Source organism: Aedes albopictus, chromosome 1, assembly GCF_035046485.1.
Source record: "Aedes albopictus strain Foshan chromosome 1, AalbF5, whole genome shotgun sequence".
Taxonomy (NCBI): Eukaryota; Metazoa; Arthropoda; class Insecta; order Diptera; family Culicidae; genus Aedes; species Aedes albopictus.
Window position 1 is genome coordinate 149,477,271 of NC_085136.1, and position 22,843 is coordinate 149,500,113.

The 22,843-nt window shown below is 36.9% G+C and overlaps 1 protein-coding gene across 19 annotated transcripts in view; it reads left to right on the forward strand.

Annotated features, from left to right (window-relative positions):
- The window catches only part of LOC109425098 (tropomodulin-1), a 283,267-nt gene that overhangs the window by 252,868 nt on the left and 7,556 nt on the right, over positions 1–22,843 (forward strand). For 8 of the 19 annotated variants that reach the window (XM_062845577.1, XM_029861765.2, XM_029861763.2 and 5 more), the window contains 3 exons: positions 826–914; positions 13,171–13,906; positions 14,615–14,988. The exons of 1 other annotated variant lie outside the window; for it this stretch is intronic. In XM_062845577.1, coding sequence (XP_062701561.1) covers positions 826–859 — 34 coding nt within the window. In that variant the 3' untranslated portion in view covers positions 860–914; positions 13,171–13,906; positions 14,615–14,988. Of the gene's footprint in view, positions 1–825; positions 937–13,170; positions 13,907–14,614; positions 14,989–22,843 lie in introns of those variants that run through there. 10 more of the 19 variants (XM_062845575.1, XM_029861768.2, XM_029861771.2 and 7 more) reach the window with 4 other exon arrangements.

Here is a 22,843-nt window from a genome sequence, read left to right on the forward strand (position 1 = left end):
GCACGGGAATGTACTCAAAGATTTTTGGAGTATTTCGGAATTTCCTCAGATTTCTCCGGAATTATTTTCAGATTTCTCCGTTTACTTGCTTCCGATTCAGATTACGAACGAATTATTTGCTGCTTCTTTCTTGACTCGCATAGATAAACTGAGTAGTGATTAAGAGTGGAACTGTGAGAGTGGTACAACTCTGTACGTACTTGTTCATCAAAATGCCGCTTCCACCTTTCAAAAGCCCTATGCCAGTCCATCGATATGGTCCAGGTCCAGATTTATCTTAAATTATTGCCAGATTTATCTTATATTATTGCACCACTCAAGCTTCGTCAAGGAAAGAATCGACGGAACAGGAAAAATAGTCTTCTTGAAATACACCTTTTACAGTCATACAAAGCCGCATTTTCCATATTTTCTGTGATGTGTTTTGTTTTTTGATCCATGGCATTTATTTTGCTTGTGAATATACACGAAACATCACCAGATCATCACCCACCAGCAATTGGCCCAAGAAGTCCACAGAACGACTTCCAAATCAAAACAAAAAAAAACACACGTAGACAACACAGAATGCAATGCAATTCCGATTGTTATGCAGCACAGCGCATAATGATTTTGTGGATATTTGTAACCGATATGTATAAAATAAAGCCAACTCAACAGAATATGCGTAAACCGAAAACCGATTGATCCCATTACTGTGTTAATTGTACCATCCACCATTATGTGAATAACGCCAAATCAAACCCATCGACGCCAAACAAACAACCGAAACTAAATGTATAATTCTTCTTCTCTGTTACCCTTCCATGTTCTCACTTTTCACAGTAAGAAAAGATCTGTCGCAGCGTCTGCAGTTTAGATTTTTCCAAAATATTCACAGAAAGCAAGCGACTATGATACAGTGAACTAAGAACGTAAGAGAACGCCTCGGAAACGGTAGTACCGAAGTGACGCTGCTTCTCTTTCTCCCTCTCTCTCACTAGGCCAATAATGCACTGATGAGTGTTTGAACTGTACTTTCGAGAAGCGGTTGCGACTAACGCCTTTCTGATGTAGATTTTAATTTTGTTTCCATTTAACTTTCCGATAAAAAATTAATTAAAAATTTGGACTCAACTCTCTCAAGCGAAATTTATTTAAAACTTTATTCTTTCCACTGTCTTCTGTCTTTTTTTACATAATGTTGATTAAAAACTACTGTTTGAAACTTATTACAATAATCAGCTAATGATACATAAAATGGGTTTGTAGTAACACTAACACCGTGTAACACTATCGATGAACCTGAACTCTGTAGCATTTACATTACCATCAGTTGTACTTAATTGAATCATAGTTAGCATGAAACAACATTCCAAACATACTTCTACTCACACCTGCACCATACATACACACTGTCTTCGAACATTTCTCCAAACTATAAACTTATTTCTTACCTTAAGTTGAAAAAAAAGTTTGATAAATTTGAAAACTGGTATGGAAATTAGGGTGTAGACAAAAAGATCGGAAAACCTTTCTAAAAAAAAAAATGTGTTTTAAAAGCTATAACTATTTGTAAAGAGCAACAAAAATACTCAAATTTTGACCGTCAGTTGTAATTGATACACATTTGAGAAAGAATGTAATATTCCTCGTACTTACGAGCGATTCTAATGAAATGCTTAATAATCTATCAGGTATCAGGTATCAGTAGGTCGGCTCCAGTGGCACGTTCTCCTCCATTTGGGAAATTTATGCCATCGCCATGAATACGAGCCTTTTCATCATTTACCTGAGGGAGAGCGAAGGGAGGAATAAGGGATGGGATAGCGAAGGTAAGGGAATTGGGCCGACATAATCGCATAAGGGTACCACAACTGGGGCACTGTTATAAACGCATAAAGCGTAAAGTAAGCCTATAGCTACTTGCAATAACGGGAACAACAGAACATCCTGAAGATTCGGGCTTCATAGGTCAGTTTCACTTAATCAAGTGTTTACCGAGTACTCGGAAACGCAGTTGCGTAAAAAATTGGGTAGTTACATATCAAATGATTCAAAGTTCCACAGTCGGATTCTCAGCTAAGATTTTCAAATGAAGCAACCTGTTGAGGCTTGTGATGGACAAAATCATAAGAAGGAAAACCACATTGAGTTATCTCAATTGCGTTTCTGCTACGAGATTCCTCAAAAGTGATGGCAAGACTCCCACATGGGGGCATCCACAAACACACAATTTCCTAATCGCTGCTTGACGTAATGCCGAGAAGAGATGTTGGTTTTTGAGGATTTCGTAAATCCAATTGGAAATTGTTGAAAGATAAAAAGTCAATCCATGCGGCTTCCAATATGGAATCGAAAGGTACGTGTTCGAAAGTAGCCTGGAAATCCAAGAAAACACCCAACAAAATTGATTTTGAATGAATGCTTTTCCGACATCGTAAACAACATTATGTAAACAAATCACAGTGGACTTTCCATTTTGGTAAGCATGTTGGTTCCCATGGAGAGGCATATTTGCCAGAAAAAACATCACGGGTGTGATGCTCGACAAAGCGTTCTAATCATATCATAAGAAAGAGGTCAAATTGATAGGTCTGATCTTCATACGATGCATTATCCACTTACGGAATAAATTCGACAGTATAATCCCACCAAGATTTGGGAATAGTAAGGCTGCAAACAAGCAATTTTATCAAAACATTTTGAGGCTCGAGGCATGACACGCGAGATTGCCATTTCAACTTTACCTGAAAGTAGCAAACATCGGGTGAAACGCAAAATGCGGAACCATATAGGCATAATATCTACATGGAAATTCCCCCCTACGAAAGTAAGGTTCTTGGACCAAAGTTTTTTTTTATGCTGAAGATTGATCTGATCTGTCATAACCATAGACACTACCCAAACTAGGTACGATCAAACTCTTACAATCACAACACAAGAAAAAAGAGCAGCGATAAAAACCAATTCGGTATCAATTGAAGAACGCCAGAGACGGAGATACACAGAGGACACTGTGAAGAACGCATAATGCGAAGAGCCATATAGGTTATAATTAAAGTTAATAAACAACATACTTATAATCCCACCCCTATTGCGACTCGCAGTTGAGACTTAAGACGGACAGCAGATTATCTCGGAGAAACACAAGGTCAACTGCACCATTGCACCGGTTAGCGCAGTAAGGGCAGAATTCTGTGGAAAGCGCCCTAGTACTCCACAGGCTCCGTTAAGCGGTTAGGATTTTATTGGACCCCCCTAACCATTTATTCTTAAGCACGGTAAGCATATAGCCGCATCACACCATGAATTAGGGGTCACCTGTTTGGTGGACTCTTACCATCGGAACAGGCAGTCCGTAGTGTTATTCTTAATCAATTGTGACAACCGCTACCAACACTACACAGCCATCTAGACTGATCGAGAAAAGAGGTTAATATTGATGATCAACTTCATACGGACCCGAACAGCCGGTAAAAAAATGTGTTTTTAAAAGCTATAACTTTTTGTAAAGAGCACTAAAAATACTCAAATTTTGACCGTCAGTTGTAATTGGTACACATTTGAGAAAGAATGTAATATTCCTCTTACTAACGAGTGATTCCAACGAAATGCTTAATAATCTAAATAATATACTCATTTTTTTAATTTTTAAATCGTTAGATTCGATGATCCGAATTAAATGTAATTCTGAATATTGAAGACCAAGTTTGAAAGACGTTTGAGTCACCTAAAATTGTTCACAAGAAAAAAATATATATAATTTGGCTTAAATGTTAGAAATCATATATTTTTCATATCAGTTTCATTGCTTTTCCAATCAATTGTCGACTGTTTTGTTATTGTTGTTCAGTGATTAATATATTAAATAAGTTAAATACTATCTTCAACTGTGGTATGATGTTGAAACTTTGGCCTTATTTTAATTAAATGAAAAATAACCTATTTGCTATAACATTTTTTTTTGTAAGCGTCAGGTTCAGGTTAATCACTACTCAATCAAGTAGCAGTCAAAATTTGAAAATTGCAAAATGATAAAGAAAGTCCAAAGTCGTTACTTGAAAATGTAAAATGCGTTAATTGTGCTATGAAATTATTCCTAGCTTTATATTAAAATTTGGTGTCCAAAAACCATACGCCAATTCGTGTTAGTCAATTCTCATTTTTTGATAATAATCTTTTAATGGTACTAAAAAAAGAAAACAAATGATGATTTTACTGCAATTTTTGAAGATTCCCCAAAATATTCCAAAACTTTTAGAAAAAACTGCACTTATGGAAAAATATGGAACAGCTTCCACAAAAGCTTTTGCCATAATTTGTTCAGAAAAGTTTTCGCAGAGGTTATTGCGAAGTGTGCGTTAAATCTCTTATACCCATTTTTTATAGCAATTAGCATTTTTCGCCAATATAAACATGTTTTGGAAGGTGATTCTTAAATCGGATGATTTTATTCGCGATTTTGTGAATTTTGGTCTTCGTTTTTTATATTTTTTGTGGAAGCCTATTTGGGATAGAGATTTTTTTTAAGACGAAAACATTTTGAGATTTTATGATTATTGTTAAAATTTTTTTTCATGAAATATTTTATTTTACGTGTAACTTTAAGAAAACAATTTTAGAGTGTTTTCAACTTTCTTACTATAATGGAATAATTGAGGAAATTTTTAAATATATAAATTGTTGCGAATCAGTACAAATGAAACTATTACCTATAAGATGGTGACCAAAGAATCAACATTTCAATGTTTTTGTTTAACGTAAATACGCTTAAAAGACGTCAAAACCCATTTTGAGATGTACAGAACAGCCAAAAATATAAAAGTATGGTAGAAAAAATATAAAAATTAAACTATACCCCGCCTTAAGGTGGGGTTGAGTATTAGAGGGTTAAACTAAATCTCTATGAGTCATTTATCTAAAATATAATAAATTCTTTGTCGGTGTTTAGTAGACACCATTAAAGTGTGTCATGCACACAAAAAATATGACAAACGTTCCTCACTCACGCTTATCTTGGGGAAATTGAGCATCCCAAACACATGAAATTTGAATAATATGATAGAAGAGAATTTGGCTTGTAGATTTCAGCACAAAACGCACCAGTAAAAAAAACACGGTTGTGGTACACAGCGTAATTGCGGTTCTCTAATGATGGTCGAATTTCCGAGAGCTAAGTTATAATAAATTCAACTCCTCATGAAGACATGTCTGGAAAAATATGTCAACTAGGTTATGACGTATGTCAGGAACATTTTACAGATAAGCTTTTCAATATCAAACTGGTCCTTAAACACTACAAATTGACAAATTAATTTAACAAGCAGTCAATAATTAGCATTCCTTTTTCGAAAATAGCCTAAAACAAGCAAAACTCGGTGTGTTTGTGAGAAAAACAGGGGGTGGCTAAAATGTTTCGGATAGGCAACTTTTTTTTTCTCACAAAAAAGTTAAACATGTTGTAATTTTCATGAAGTGCATAAAAAAATCTCAAATTTTGACTATTTGTCAATATGTGCATCATTGGTACAAGTTTGGTTAATCTGGTCTTAAAACACTATTATCAACAATTATCAACAATATATTGATTCATGATACGACGTTATAAAATTGATTATTTTATCACTGCGAATCAAGTTATAGCGTTTGACATTTTCACTCATATAAAAAAAATAAGCCAAATTTACAATACCGTGCAAAAATTACTAAATGCGTTTTTCCTTTAATCCAAACAGGCTCTAATATATCTTATTAAAGATATCTTGAGAACAAAAGTAGAAAATCTTTGAATATCAAATCTAAAATGTAATGACAATAATGTTGAAAAAAAAATGCGTTTTTTAGGAAAAAAAAATCCAAAAATTGTCAATGCATCCTAACCTTTTCAACGTTCAAAAAGATCCTATGTTTTGAAGACTTATGAAGCATTAAAATATTGTTGATAAACATTCAAAATTTCATTCAATTCGGTTCACTGGCTTCCGAGATATGAGAGTTCAAAAAAGTTGTTGAAAAATTGTGATTTATGGGAACGGTTCTAACTTCGCGAAAGATCAACCAACCGAGTTCAAATTTGTTCCAATGATGCACATATAATTGGTTGACAAGCAGTCAAAATTTGAGAAAAATTGAGCAGTCAAAATTTGAGAAAAAAAAATTTGCGAGAGAAAATAAAGTTACCTATCTCAAACATTTTGGCCACCCCCTGTAGTTTCTAAATAAATACCTAGTTCTATTCTAAAATAAAAAAAAAATAGAAATAAAAATAGCTCGTTTGTCGAAAAAATGCAACTCCGATTTGGCAAATTACAAAAATTTGAAGTATAAGCGCCGACGAGCTATAAGCAGTAACATCGCTTCGTCGGTCGTATATTCCAGGAGTTCTCAAACTTTTTCAGTCTGTGACTCACTTTTGATTGCTATAGAATTTGGCGACTCACCAGCAGGTTTTGTTGAAGCATAAGTCATAGAAAATTTGAACTGTCTTTTTGTATAAATACATTTATCGTTTTAATACGTTTTGATAAACTTAGGTTACGTAGCACTAAATTTTACAAATTTGTATGTTATTATTTTTGAATGTACAGGGCGCTTTTCGTATTTTGGAAAAGTCAGAATAAGATTGCCCAAGTAATCTTCTTCTTCTTTATGGCTCTACGTCCCCACTGGGACTTGGCCTGCCTCGCTTCAACTTAGTGTTCTTAGAGCACTTCCACAATTATTAGTTGAAGGACTTCCTTTGCCTGCCATTGCATGGAGACCAAGTAATCAGTGAACTCTTTGTATTCAGAATTTGAGATAAATTTGCAAGATTCTAATACAAACTTAACCAGTATGGCTCCATTCAAAACTACAGAACACCACAAATTTTTGCGTACTTGTTTTACTTGTATTTCTTTCTGTTGTTCTGATTTCTGTAAAAGTCCAGATTATCGGAATTCAGAAGAATTTTACCGAAGTTCGGTAAAAATAAACGGATTATTCGGTGGAGATAACCCAACATTAGGCCGTCCCTTATTATGCAAAAATTAGAAATGCTATAAGTTCGATGATTGATCATTGTTATAAGTTCGAAAATGATCATTTCAGCTAAGAAATGATCGTGTCAAAATTTGAAGTCCGTATCTCAAGGCTAAGTGGTCCCTCAAGGGGCCTAAATTTATCAAAAATGGTATGGGACCAAAAAAACATGAATTTTTTTTCGACAAAACAAGTACGCTATTCCACTAAAACCGGTAATTTTAGGACCCTAAAGGGCCAAAAATGTGCTTAGATTTGCGATATCTTCACTCGTTTCCGAGACATTGACAAAAAACAACCGAAAAATCAGCATTTTTGACCATTTTTTTAGATTCCTAAGGAAACCTACCCTATTTTGTTCAATAATTCAAAAACGAGTAGAGATTTCGCAATTCTAAGCACATTTTCGGCCTTTAAGGTCATTAAATCACCGGTTTAGTAGAATAGCGTATTTTTTCGTCGAAAAAATTTTCATGTTTTCTTGGTCCCAAACCATTTTTGACAACTTTCGGCCCCTTGAGGGACCACTTAGCCTTGAGATACGGACTTACTTGAATACAAAACAAATACTTAAATAAAGAAGAACACTGTCTCCTGTGAATCATGTCTTGAAATAAATGTTTTCGCAAGAGATTATTTGTAAATTAGGTAAACAATGTAAAATAAGTAACAATCAATAACAACAATTGAAAATTATGCTAACAATATCATTTGACATGAATCAATAAAAACTTTTATTATACTATCGCCCAAGCCATCGCAATAAATTTTTGAAACCGATCTAGAAACAAAATGTAGAGTCAATGTTTGTTGAGCCATGATTTAGCTCAACAAACATTGACATTTCCCATTTTATACTTATTTGAATTATGCTGCTAAATATTAATCCCAGATTTTATTTCAAATACTGGTAGGTACAATATTTGCCATACAAGTCAGCCTCCAAAACTTACATGCAAGTTAAGTACTCAACTTAAAATGTTTAAAACTATGAAATTGGATTTGGTATAACGAATTATTTGGCATAAATCGTTAATTTAGATGTTAATTGACCAATGCTGCAAATAGTCACAAGATGCTGGTTGTTGTTTGTTTGTTTGTTATCGGAGATTTTAACCTTTTATGGGTCATTCATCCCGTAGATGCTGGTTGTGTTTTATTCTTTAACTACAAAAATAGTGTAGAATTAGCTTCTAAGTTAAAATACACATAAATAAAAACAAAAAAAAACTACAAAAATACAATAAATCTTATAATTCAGAATTATTAAGAAAATATAAAAAAAAACACCAAAAACTATTTCCAAGAAAATCAAAGAAAAATCTTAGGGAGTTTCATCAGGAACGATAGAGTTTTTATTAAACATAACCAGGAACGATAGAGTTTTTATTAAACATAACCATATACTTATTTTCCTGGAATGTATCCTCTGAAACTCTTGAGTCCATGATACTGGAATCTGTGGATCCTGTATTTAAACATTTTACAAGTGGAGTGGACATGGTGAGATGGTTAGAGCACGTGACTGTCGCGCCGAGGACCTGGGATCGGATCCAGCTCCCGAAAAAACTCACAAAATGTGAGTTTTTTCCTTGGAAGGGAAGTAAAGCGTGGGTCCCGAGATGAAGTAGACTAGGGCTAAAAATTTCGTTAATACAGTTAAAAAATAGAAACATTTTAATAGGGTATACCAACATCTGTAAACAGTGATATTACACGTCATTGTTAAACCAGGGACATATAACATCAACCTTTCGGTTACTGATGTTGATTTGCGTGTTCTTACTGCTCGCAATGCCTTATCAACATTTTAGTAAAGCAATATTTTTTTTACAATGTTGGTCCAAATTTGTATGGTATGTTTCAATTATCCAGGAACTCCCGTTAGTTTTTGCTTACGTGTTCCATTGGAAGTTCATCTACATAAGTTTTGTTCCAAGTTTTAATCCATTCAATCGTGAAATTAAAAGAACGTGATTTACCATGTTCTTGATGAGGTAGAATTTCAGCAGCTCTGGATGTCACATTGGCTGCATTGGATTTCTCCTGGAATCAACCTGAAATTTATGAATGTATCCACTAATGATTTTTTTAGAGTTTTACAATAGGAGGATTCATTTAACAGCGTAAACTGATTAAACTGATTAAACGTCGCGATCACCAAGGCAATCTTTGATTATTTCATTAGCAAAATCATAAAACATTTCAAATAATCAGAAAATCATGGCTTACGCAACAATTTAATCTGTTTAGTGAATACCCCTAATATCTAATATATTGTCAGAAATGTAAACAAGAATTCGAATTTCGCTGAAAATCTTGGAAGTAGTTCATATAATACATTTGAATATAGCCTAGTTTCTGGGAAAGGAACTATTATTGATCTCAAAAGCAAGAGTCATACTGGAAGTTCAACTTTTATCTTCAAAAGTAACTTCACAAGATAAATTGATGTGTTCTTCAGGAAAATTGTGGAAAATCTTGGTCGTAATGTGCCAAGTTTCTTGGCATTTTTAATTTTAGAATTTTTCATACAATTTTGCATAAAATCTGTAAATAATTAGCAACAATGAAAAACATGCTCAGCATCCAACCAAGTATTCATAAAGGACAATGCCAGAAAATTTCTTTTAATGTTTCCAGCATCTTTATAAAAAAAATCGGGTTTGTCCTTTTCCGGTAGTATGACTTGAAATGAAATGAAATTTCAAATAAGTATTAGAATAACATGTGTTAGAAACCTAGTTCTTAGAAGAGTTTGTAATATACCAACAACAATTATTGCTGCCACAGTGCCTGGAAAATTTTAATACTTTTTGAGACAGCAGATAAAGATAGTTAGTAGACAACCCCTCAAGAAACAGAGCTAGTTGAACAGCAGTCATTTGAGCTAAAGTTTGTTTATCCCTATAGTATATTGAGGTCAATATGACCCAGACAGACACGCTGCACGTTCGCCATCGTGAAGCGAAAATCCTAGCATCTTAGGAGGCTTAAGAGTTGTTTGTTCCACGCTTGTACAGCAAAAATGTTTGTTTGAAGCTGTCGAAAACTTTATTTCATGTTAAAACAAAATTTGTTTTTCAGGGGCTCACTAAACAACATTTTCAAAACTTCAGTTCCCACTTCAGAGACCATTCAGCCTTGAAAATTAGACTTCAAATTTTTACATGCTCCTTTTTTATCTGAAAAGATAATTTTTCAATGTTAAACTTCTAACATTTCCAATTTTTGATGACAATATAGATGAGATAACAGATTTCAAATGTGAACTCAGATTCTAGATTGAATTCCAGATACCGTAATCCGGGGTCAAATCGATCACTGTTAAACAACTTTTGCGGATAACATCAGTGATAATTCAAATATTGCCAAAAGAATTTCTGTAAAACCAGTACCCAGGGGATCTCCATGGAACCATGTGACAGAACTTTGTTCAACAAATTTAAACTTTAAGTTAAATAACTTAATTTTGTTCTTCTAAAACCGAATAACGCGTTAAAAATCTTAGAACTAGTGAATTTAATATTTAAAATACAAAATTAAATTTTGAAATTTCAGCTTAAGGCGAAACTAGAAGCATTTCCTCATTTTTTCGGTTTATGATTTTTTATTAAATTACGAAGCAATATTTTCAAAATTGGTTTTCGTGCACATGTAGAGTACGTACCAAGATATCTTCTGAATTTTTTTGAGGTGGGAAATGTTTTCCATTTTTTTGCAGAAACCATTTTTTTTCGTGAAATTTTGCTCAAAAATGGTTTCTGCAAAAACGAAAAACATTTTCCACCACAAAAAAAAAATCAGAAAATACCTTGATCCATACTCTACATGGGCACGAAAACCGATTTTAAAAATATTGCTTCGTTATTGAATAAAAAAATCAAAAACCAAAAAGTGAGGAAATGCTTCCAGTTTCGCCTTAAACGCCTTAAGGTAGGCAATTTCCTTCAAAATAAGTGTTTTCTTTCACAATAAATGACTTTTTTATCATAAAATGAACTTTTTTATTACTATTTTATGTTCAAAATTGCTCCATAACTTCCCAACCAAGGCTCCACAAAAATGTCAAAACAGAGAATTTACGAGAAGTCGTATTAGCAATCGATTTTTAGTAGCAATGATTTCAGCTAAATACATTTCAAATTCCTAAAAAATAAGGCAAAACTAACTTTTTTCTAAAAAAAAAGTAAACACTCATCTCTAGACATCTACGAACCAGATGACGTAAAATGTTTTAGATCATTACGACGCTTAAGAGTTCACAGTATGGAATCATAATGTAGTACCCGAATGGTCAATTTCATCCCGCTGGTCAATTTGACCCCGGTTTACGGTACCAAATAGAATCTTTGAATCCGGATGAGATTCCAGATTTCATAAGATAGAATAGATCCCAGATTCCAAATGATATCCCAGATTCCAGCTGGAATCACAAGTTGCAGATAAGATTAGAGCTATTGAAATACGACTGTATGGTTGAATCTCTCGATTAACGGCTACGCAGTCTTGGGATTTAAAAAACGAGTTGTTTTATTCACCCAACGTTTCGACACGGGGATAGTGTCTTCCTCAGGGGGAAAATAATTACTATCGTTTTTTGTCAATTGTTTTGTCTAACTGTAACTGTCCCTTTTTGTGTCGTTTTTGGTACATGACTTCGGAATCACTTTCAGTTTAACGGTTTTTTGGCAATGGCGAAAATTTTCGTTACAGCGTTACAGTTAGACAAAACAATTGACAAAAAACGATAGTAATTATTTTCCCCCTGAGGAAGGCACTATCCCCGTGTCGAAACGTCGGGTGAATAAAACAACTCGTTTTTTAAATCCCAAGACTGCGTAGCCGTTAATCGAGAGATAAGATTAGAGATACCAGATTAATCCACACATGCTAGATGAAATTTTTGATTTATGATGGAATCTCAGATTAGAGATGAGATCCTGGATATCTGATGAGATCGTAGTTTCTACATAAGATCCCAGGTTCCAGATGAGATTTCAAAAGACAGATGAGATCACAGTTTCCAGATAAGATCCTTGAGTTCTGATGGAAACCCAGATCCCATGGGATCTGGATTGCCAGATTAATTATTCGTTTCCATCCGTTGGTGATCACGACGTTAATCAGCATAAAAATGCGTTTTTAAGTGAATTCCCTTATAAGTAGTTCACAATTTTCTCAAATGTTCTACTATAACCATTTTTAGTTATCTCATATTAAATGTGAGATAAATTAGTATCTTGCCCATTAAAATTAACATCGGAAATACACGGTTTATTGCCAATATATTCTCGTACTCAATCCATTTTAAACCTTTGATGAGCTCAAACGATCTAACTCTAATTAAACATGTAATCTCTAATTTTTTGATATGTTATGCATAAATGTCTCAGCTTTCAATTGATAATTGAAAATCGGTGGTTGCCATCATGGTGGAAAAAATGTTTTGGTATAAAAATCCAAGATGGCGGCCAAAATCAATATGGCCTACCCAACTCTATCTTCCCTCTTTTCAACAACAATTCGTTTTGAGGTGTTTTTTGGACAAGTTTTCGAGTTATAGCGGTTTAAATGAGCCACCATTTGACCAAAATCGAGGGGTCTGCAAAAATTGTTGTGGCTGTAACTAACGGGGGGTCCATCAATTTGAGTAACCAAATGCATTTTCCTTATTTTTTTTATCGAGGACTTTCAGAAAATCGCCACCATAACTATTTTTGAAGACAAGGTGTAAACAGTGGGCCGGTCTCAGCGAGAATTACCCATATTGATTCAGAAAAATGAATACCAAACAATCTTAAATTTTGGCACCTAACAGTACTCAAAGCATAATTTCTCTTAACACGCTCTATTCTTGGCCATATCGAATCAATCACAACTACTACGGTTACATTGGGTCATAGCGAAAACGCATCAAACCATTGCCGTTTTCTTCTCCGGTTTCAATTCGTGTTCAAATCATGTTCAACAGTTTTGAATTTCCCTCTCCGTTTGTCGTTTTTTTTCTTTCTCTTTCTTGGTCTTTGTGTTCATCTTTCCTATTCTTCTAATTTTCTTTTTCATTGTTTTCTTTTGATTATTATTTATCGATCAAACGGTGTCTAATTAACGTTGTTTTGTTTCTTTCTTCCGTTCGTTCTCTTCACATTTTTCTTCGCATTTCAGCTCGTAAAACACCATATCGAGTGGCTAAGAACGTTATCTAGTAGATTACACGAATCACTATCTTTTAACCGTACTACTTTGTAATTTAATCAGGAATACTACAGAATCAAAAGGCAGGACTAATATTAATTTATCTGGTAAACGAAGGAAACGATGTTTGAAGTTACAGGATAAAGGATATCTTCAACTGGTAGTTGTACGACTTTTTTCCCGATTGTAGCACAAGGCAGGTATATACATATTAGCAGTGGAAGAAAGGAGTAAACTTCATTGATGAATTGGAAGGAGAAAAGTTTTTTTTATAATTCTTGCTTCCTTGTGTGTATACAATATAATTGCAGGGAGGAAACAGAAGGGGAAGATTGTTGCAATTAAAACTTTTTTATTTGTTATGCTAAAGTTATAAAAGTTAGTTAGCCAATAGGAGAGCAGAGCTATTGAAATGATCTAGGCTAAATCATCAGTTTCATTATCGTCATTTGCATGAAGCAGAAACAAAGGTGCAGGAACGGCAACATCAACCATCACATCTATATGTTGTACGATGTCTACGTTTTTCTCCATTTATCCGTGGTCTCGCTAATCATCGTTGATGGGTCATAGTTATCCCTGTTTGTGGCAACATCTTTTGTGTCCCAACGAATATGAGAGTTTGAGTAGTCATCGAATGTTGAAGCGCCATCTGTTTCCAACCCCGGGGAATGGAAGTCGATGGAGTCTAGAAAGGCGGAAAAAAGTTCGTACCTATTCTGTGTTCTCTATTATTGTGTTCGTTGAGTTGTGCTGTTTTGAGCGTTGCTTCTTCCCCTGTTGTCTATCAAATTCTGCCGATAGTGGACGCTTTTGTACAAATGGATCTAAAGTTAGCAAACGCGGTTTCCCATAGTTCCTTTATCCCATTGGTTGTTGTTTGCAGATATCCTGATTGTTTGATTCTATCCTTGGAGTCATTCCGTGTTTCGCCGTATGAATGACTCTGGACTAATAATGATTCGTATTTTCTATAATAGTTTAACACAACTGATGTGGAATGTTTTTTTTATATATATTTTAATGTAATTAACTGTTCAAAACTAACATTTACTAAAATACAGAAAACTGTTTTGGTTTTGACCATAAGAACTTGGTGAAGATTTAAAAAAAGAGCGGTAACGATTTTTATTAGAATAGTCTTAATTCGTTTACTTAGTGTAAAAGGGCCTTTTTCTGTTAATCTCGTCTATATGAAATGTTAAAACATTATTGATTTTGAATTATAATTTGTATCAACCAAAACTGGAACAGTAGGTCTAATGATGAACTAAAATGGATTGTGAATCCCTAACAAGTGTGTGGAATGAAATCAGTTAAAACTAACTGCAAAATGTGTGATTTTTCTCTAACAAAAACCATTAACCCGTGTAACAAACATTGTCAATTAATTTGCTTCATTTTTTCTTCACAGTACGCCAAACTCGTCTGAATCAGCGCAAGTAAATTTGGACGCATACGAGTCGCAATGATCGACTGCTACAAATTGAAACCAACACATTAAAACACACACATACATGCATAGATATTTATTCAGATATAACAAGAAACCGACACGCAAACCAACAAACGTCGATAGTGGCAATGCGAATGCTTTTGTGTCTGTTTGCGTGTGAAGCTTTTGTGTACGATCTGTGCGTCTGCTGACTGCTCGTTTGCGCATCATATGTCCGCCTGTGCGTGTGTATGTAAATATCCTCCAAGCAACAACAACAAATACCACTGTTACTACACCAATACATGCGCCAATACTCCAAGATCCACATCCAATCAAAACAACACCTGAAATCCTACCGCGAAAAATATAGAATGCTACAGAAAATACTTCGGCTCACCTAGTTCGGTTGTAGTCGAAGGCGTCCATGGAACAACGGATCCAAAACTGGTGGCGTAAATGTAAGTTTATTTCCACTTTGTAACGATGATTTATTTATTGATTTGTTCACTTTCACCAACACTACCAAAACAAAGAAATGCACATATGCACACGTTCACCAGATACAAACAGTTTGAAACATAAAAGTACACAAACATGATTTTTTTTGGCTTATTTTAAAAAAATGCAGCATGCTATTGACAGAATATAGAGCGAATTGCGACACAGACAGAAGAAACTGTGGGTTATAGTACAATTAATGTGAAAGTGTTGATACTATCAAAAGTTTGAAAATTCTACTGAAAATTTGTGAAACAAAAAAACATATCGCTCGGTTTCGGGGAATTCGGCATTAGTGTGACCTTGAAAGATGACCCATTTGTATATATCCAACAGTATCATGCTTCTGCTTGCAATTTCGAATGAATTGTCCGCGGTTCTTCATGTTTATTTTAAGTTTTCCGCCAATTTTGACATACAAATCTGGTACCATGGAAGAGAAACACAGATCTGTTTTCCTAGGCGACTGCTCCGCGCGTATCTCTGACTGCGGGTAAAAGTAAATAGTCGCGGAAGTAGATTTTATTTTGATTTGTATAATATTAAGGACTGTTCAATTTATAAAACGGACAACTTTATAAGGCTATAAAAAGAAGACGCGTAGTTCAAATTTAACCACCCTTGCTTCGTTGTTCAGTACATAATCTGTCATTACAATGATCATTTTTGAATCGAATCAAAATAGTTTTATTTTTTAGAAAATCGGCCAGGTGTTAAATAAGGTGAATTTTTTGATTGCTGAAAATTGAAAATATATATAAAATTACTGTTCACATATGGTATATCGTTTCTAATACAAGAAAAGTACAATGTGCCATGCGGCAGCAGCATGAGTAATAAACATTCTGGCAAAATTTAAACTCAATCGGAAAATTAAGTGTTGAGATATTAAAGTCTCAAATAAGATTCGATTTTTTCAATAAAATTCAATTGTAAAGCAAAAAGGGCATGAAAATATTAAATAATCAATTTTTTTATGCATCCAGTCGAAAGTGGGAATAATGTGGTTTTAAATGCAGAAAACTGCTTCTTAATAGCATTGCTGGTTTGGTTACTGTGCGCTATTGCAGACACAGTAATCAAAACGGTTTCGTTCTTTGAAGGTTCCTTCAAATAACAATGCAACCTAATGCAAATTTTTGCATAACAATAATGTTGGAAATGAAAACTTTGCATCCGATTGTTATTAAATAAGGTGTATAATAACATAGGACCAACTTTGCTGAAAAAAAATAATAACAAGATTCGCTAGAGTCGAAAATCTGCATCAATGGAGCAAAAAGTATGACATTTTTTAATATGGCCATCTTAATGGATTAAATTTTTGATTAAAAATGCAATTATAAGTAATTTTTTCTTCTGTATCATTCAGAGAGCAATATTCTACTACTCTGGACAAATTTTTAGCCTAATCCGTGATGTTATTGCTGCACAAGACTTAAATGAACTTTTTTTCATAATTTCTATGAAAATAAGGCAACTCACCATATCAAGCCGAAGACTGCTTGGTGCATTATTACTGACCAACTATTAAGCTTTACCTTCAGTAGAATAGTATAAGATTCCAATACATTGAAAACTTCATGAAAATGTGCATATTAAGTATGTGGAAAGTTATGTCGAATTTTGAGAAATGGGTTTTCATTGATGTTTTACGAAAACCGCTTCAGTTACACAATAAAGAACATTTTGCTTAATGTTATATTTTTCCTACATTTGAGAATAGCTATAGAAAGTTATGCAAAAAACTGATAATGATATTATTGAAAAATAAAAAAGATATCGCACAAGCAAGTTGTCCGTTTTATAAATTGAACAGTCCTTATCTGAAATCGTTTTTTTTTTATTTTGAAATTGCGTTATTTTCCGATGACCTATGTCACTTTGATTTGTGCCCGTGACAGTTGTATTAGAAGCGGTGTTGTGATGGCATCAGAGCTGGTTACTCAAGGATTTTGGGGGTGAAACCTCAGGTAAAATATTATCTCCTGGGCTGCCATTAAAAACACCACCCCCGGCGAAAACTGGCGCTTGAGCCTAGCTAATTAGCACTGTACTTGGAGGAAATGCCAATGCAGAACCCGTAGCTTCCGGGAAGGTAAGCCCAGATCCCTGGGTTAGTGGGTTGGTGTCAGGCCCTGCGAGTGAGCCATAAAACGACAAGCACCAAAAAAACAACAAGAGAAGAATGTGAACCGATAGTAACCCAAGTAACACAGAAAACATCTTAAAAAATTGAAAGATCAAAAGTTGTTTTATAAATGTTACATAAGTGGATGGAAATACATCTTGAGCTATAATAATGCTCTATTTAGGCTGGACGATGAATAACCTCAAAATACTATCAATTATTTCACCAGGTACGAAATGTGTTATTTGTACTGTTGTATAACGTTATTAGAGCATCAAATACACTACAGGCAAACGCAACAACTTTGCTATCTTCTGTTAACGTTTACACATTAGTATATGTCAAGAAACTGACCCCGATAATGTCCGAGTGTCACTTGGTGTCCAAGGGATGAAATGCTTTTTACCCACTTCAGCTCTCGGAAAAAACAACAAATTGAGCCGCTTTTCAACAATATTGATGTGCTAGATCTCATCATCATCATCATCATCATCAAGCACAGGTCATCGTCTACTACTTACCACAGCGCCACTTGGTGTGGTTCGGAGTCTTGCTTCAGCTGTCCGATGTGGTGCATCACAATCCATCACGCCCAGCTGCTGATTAATTTAAGAGCAACGAATTCGTGAATCGACGATTCTTTTCACAGGGTTGGCCACAGGGAACTTGTATTCCTGTGGAACGCGGGACTTTTTACATTTGCGAGCGGGGAAAAATTTACGAGCCACGGGGCCATTTGCAAAACAAACTAAAATAATTGTTTAAGATTGAGTCTGGCTAAGAAACAAGTTATAATTGAGTTATTTTAACGTTGTTTTATTGTTTGTCGCAACATATCTTCACAGCTAATGTGTGAGCATGTCTAAAAGATGTAGAAAAAACGTGTGAAAAACTTTATTACAAGTATTTCCACGTTTTATTTTATAGTCGTTTTCAATACGTTCTTTCAACCTAATTTCCACTTATTTCTAAATCCACTCGGGAAAAATATCTAGCTGACAGTACCTGCTCAAAATGTGAGTACAAGTATTATTACGGGAAAAAATAAATGTATATTTTTTAACTTTGTTAATCATTCAGAAGAAATTTGTATTTTTGTTAAGTTTATAATACTCAAATCTTACTTTATAAATATTTAGTAATGAACAAGAGACTAAATTTTAACCACAATTGAAACATAATGTGGTCCTAAATCTTTAGAACGACACTGTAAACTTCAAGAAGAGCCAGCCATATTGATATTCATGTGGATCTAAAAAAAATCTCGTAAATTGGATTGATCATTATATACTATTTCGTCTAGGTCAATGGCGCATGAAAAATAGGCAAGTAAAATCATAACATTCACCACAAATCTTGAACCGCAGGTGAGCATCATCATAACTAAGTGTCAGTCATTCTATTATTTGTTATTCGCCAATTATCGTATAGGAACATTGACTTCATCACCATCAAACCCTTCATCGGAATGAATAATCTGGTTAAGTAATTTTTTTTATTTATTATACCTTTTTTTCATTTCGCTTTTGTGTCTGCTGCTACGCCAAACATTTAGTGCGGAGTTTTATTGACCTGTATTATACATGTTTTCTACAAGTCATATGATTGGCAAAAAAACAGTTTTAATCTTTATGCATGTTGTATGTTCTATAAATGTTTTCTGCTAGCTGGATGTCATTAAAATAACTATATTGCAATGTAAAATTTGATTGTACTATATATGCGTTTTGAAAGCAGCTGTTACTAAAAGTTAACGTGATAATACCTTGTCAATATATGAGCGTTAAGTTGGAACGTCATTATTAGTTTTATATATGTATCAGGATACATCTTATATAACTATACAGATGTTTTATAAGCCGCCATTTTTTGCGCTGTTTTGAGATTATAAGTGCTTGATATCAAGTTAAAAATACAAGCAAAATACATCTGATTGAGTCTGAAACGTGAATTTTAAACTATTATATAACAAACTGTGTTACTTGGGAATGGTGGCGACCACAGCGACAGAAAGGGATTTGCGATTGGAAACTCGATACGTGGAACTGCAGATCTCTCAACTTCGTCGAGAGCATCCGTATACTCGCCGATATACTGAAGGACCACGGGTTCGGAATCGTAGCGCTGCAGGAGGTGTGTTGGGCCGGATATATGGTGTGAATGTTTAGAAGTAATCATTCTACCAGATTCGCGGCCACACACGTGAGCTGGGAACAACTTTTATAGTGATGGGCGACATGCAGAGGCGCGAGATCGGTTGGTGGCCGATCGACGAAAGAATGTGCAGGTTGGGCCGATTCTTCAACATCAGCATAATAAACGTGCATAGCCCTCACTCCAGAAGCACTGATAATGACAAACTCGCATTTTACGTGCAGCTCGAACGCGAGTACGACCGCTGCCCAAACCACGACATCAAGATCATCATAGTAAACCTAAACGCTCAGGTAGGCCAGTAGGACGAATTCAGAACGACGGCGACGTTTAGAAAGTTTAGCGCCCTCCAGCTGACGAACGAAAATGGCCTACGCCTCATCGATTTCGCCGCCTCCAAGAACATGGTCATTCGTAGCACCTTCTTACAGCACAGCCTACCGTATCGTTACACCTGGAGATCACCACAGCAAACGGAATAGCAAATCGACCACGTTCTGATTGATGGGTGGCACTTCTGCGACATTATCGATGTCAGGACCTATCGTGGCGCTAATATCATCACTACCTGGTGATGCTTAAACTGCGCCGTTATTAACAATGTACAATACCGGCGACCGCCCCGGTACGATCTAGAGCTAGTGAAGCAACCGGATGACGTTACCACATACGGCCGAGGCCGCGTTGCTGGACGAGGGTGTACTCCGAGTACAGTACTCGATGTGGCTTCTCTAGAGGACTGCTGGAGTACAGTTAAAGCAGCCATCAACAGTCGACGAAACGGTTGGTTCGTCGAGGAGTGCAGAGCGGTTTTGGAGGAGAAGGATGCAGCGCGGGCGGTAATGCTACAGCATGGAACCCAACAGAATGTGGAGCGATACAGACAGAAGCGGAAGCAGCAGACCCGTCTCTTCCGTGAGAAAAAGCGCCGCCTGGAAGAAGCGGAGTGCAAGGAAATGGAACTGCTGTGCCGTTCACAAGAAACACGTAGATTCTACCAGAAGCTCAACGCATCCCGCAACGGCTACGTGCCGCAAGCCGAAATCTGATAAGGACGGGATCGTCCTGACGGACTAACGTGAGGCGATCGAAAGGTAGAAGCAGCACTTCGACGAGCACCTGAATGGCGAAGAGAATGTAGGCACGGAGGACCAAGGCAGCGGGGAAAATGACTATGTTGGTGCAGCAGAGGACGGGAACGAACCAACTCCCACGCTGAGGGAGGTTAAGGATGCTATCCACCAGCTCAAAAACAACAAAGCGGCTGGTAAGGACGGTATCGCAGCAGAGCTAATCAAGATGGGCCCGGAAAAGTTGGCCACCTGTCTGCACCAGTTAGTAATCAAGATCTGGGAAACCGAACAGCTACCGGAGGAGTGGAAGGAAGGGATAATCTGTCCCATCCACAAGAAAGGCGACAAGTTAATGTGTGAGAACTTTCGAGCGATCACCATTTTGAATGCTGCCTACAAAGTGCTATCCCAGATCATCTTCCGTCGTCTTTCACCTAAAGTAAATGAGTTCGTGGGAAATTACCAAGCCGGTTTCATCGACGGCCGGTCGACAACGGACCAGATCTTCACCGTACGGCAAATCCTCCAGAAATGCCGTGAATACCAGGTCCCAGGGCCTGTTCATCGACTTCAAAGCGGCATACGACAGTATCGACCGCACAGAGCTATGGAAAATCATGGACGAGAACAGCTTTCCAGGGAAGCTTACCAGACTGATAAGAGCAACGATGGGCGGTTTGCAGAACAGCTTAAGGATTTCAGGTGAACCATCCATTTCATTCGAATTTCGATGGGGACTACGACAAGGTTCAATATCGCTCTGGAAAGTGCTATGCGACGAGCTGGGGTACGATCTTCACGAAATCCGGCCAATTTGTCTGTTTTGCGGATGACATGGATATTATTGCTAGAACATTTGGAACGGTGGCAGAACTGTACACCGCGGTGCACCGGCCTGAAATATGAAGCAGCAAAGGTCGGACTGGTGGTGACAGTACATGCTGGTAGGTGGGACTGAGCGAGACAGGACAAGCCTTGGCAGCAATGTTACGATAGACGGGGATACTTTCGAGGTGGTAGAAGAATTCGTCTACCTCGGTTCCTTACTAACGGCTGACAATAACGTGAGCCGTGAAATACGAAGGCGCATCATCAGTGGAAGTCGTGCCTACTATGGGCTCCAGAAGAAACTGCGGTCAAAAAAGATTCTCCCCCGCACCAAATGTACCATGTACAAGACGTTAATAAGACCGGTGGTTCTCTAGGGACACGAGACATGGACGATGCTCGAGGAGGACCTGCAAACACTCGGAGTTTTCGAGCGACGCGTGCTAAGAACTATCTTCGGCGGTGTGCAGGAGAACGGTGTGTGGCGAAGAAGGATGAACCACGAGCTCGCTGCACTTTACGGCGAACTCAGCATCCAGAAGGCGGCCAAAACCGTAAGGATACGGTGGGCAGGACATGTTGCAAGAATGTCGGACAACAACCCTGCAAAGTTGGTGTTTGCTAATCATCCGGTTGGTACAAGAAGGCGTGGAGCGCAGAAAGCTCGATGGGCGGACCAGGTGGAGCGTGATCTGGCGAGTGTTTGGCGTGACCGACGTTGGAGAGCTGCAGCTGCAAATCGATTATTATGGCGGCAAATTGTTGATTCAGTATTATCATGAATTTGATGTTAACTAAATAAATGAAATAAGAGACTCTCAACGCAAAGGATAAGGTATCAATTCTCGTTCGTTTAGGAAGTTTTTGTCAAATTGTTAACCTTAATCAGCGCATGAGATGAAGCTCATGGGGCACATCTTGATAAAAATGAGGCACACAACTTTAAGTCCCCCACTGTACAGTACTCCTGAGAGCTCGCTTGCAATGTGGCTCCCGTACATGCGCCTACAGCACGTGTACATCAACACTGCTTGTGCCTTATGACCTTCGGCGGCGCATCTCCTGCACAGATTGCGCCTGTCAGGGCCTTTGCAGCCCCATGATTTGTGTCCTGGTTCCAGGTACCTAAAGCAAACTTCCGGTGGCTCGTGGAACGTCAGATGACATACGCACCAGCCTACCCTCATCTTCCCTACTTTAACAGACTTTTCAACGTCCGCCACTGGTAGCTGAACCAAAGTTATCTGTGTCCCTGCCGACTCCTTTCGTAGCCTAATGGCTGCGGCGGCCACCTTCCACTTCGGTGACCTCGTCTAGGCCTTTGACCTCTAGAGTCGCCTTTTGTGTGAGAGCCCTCATCTCTACTCCTTCACCAAGGACCTCTTCTGCCAACCTATTGAAGGCGGCACCCTTGAGCTCCTTATGGCGCTCCAGCTCCAGGATCATCTCGCCCGAACGAGTCCAATACTGCACACATCGGCTCCCAGACCCTCGAGCTTGGCGTCGTCGCTTCGCATCGCC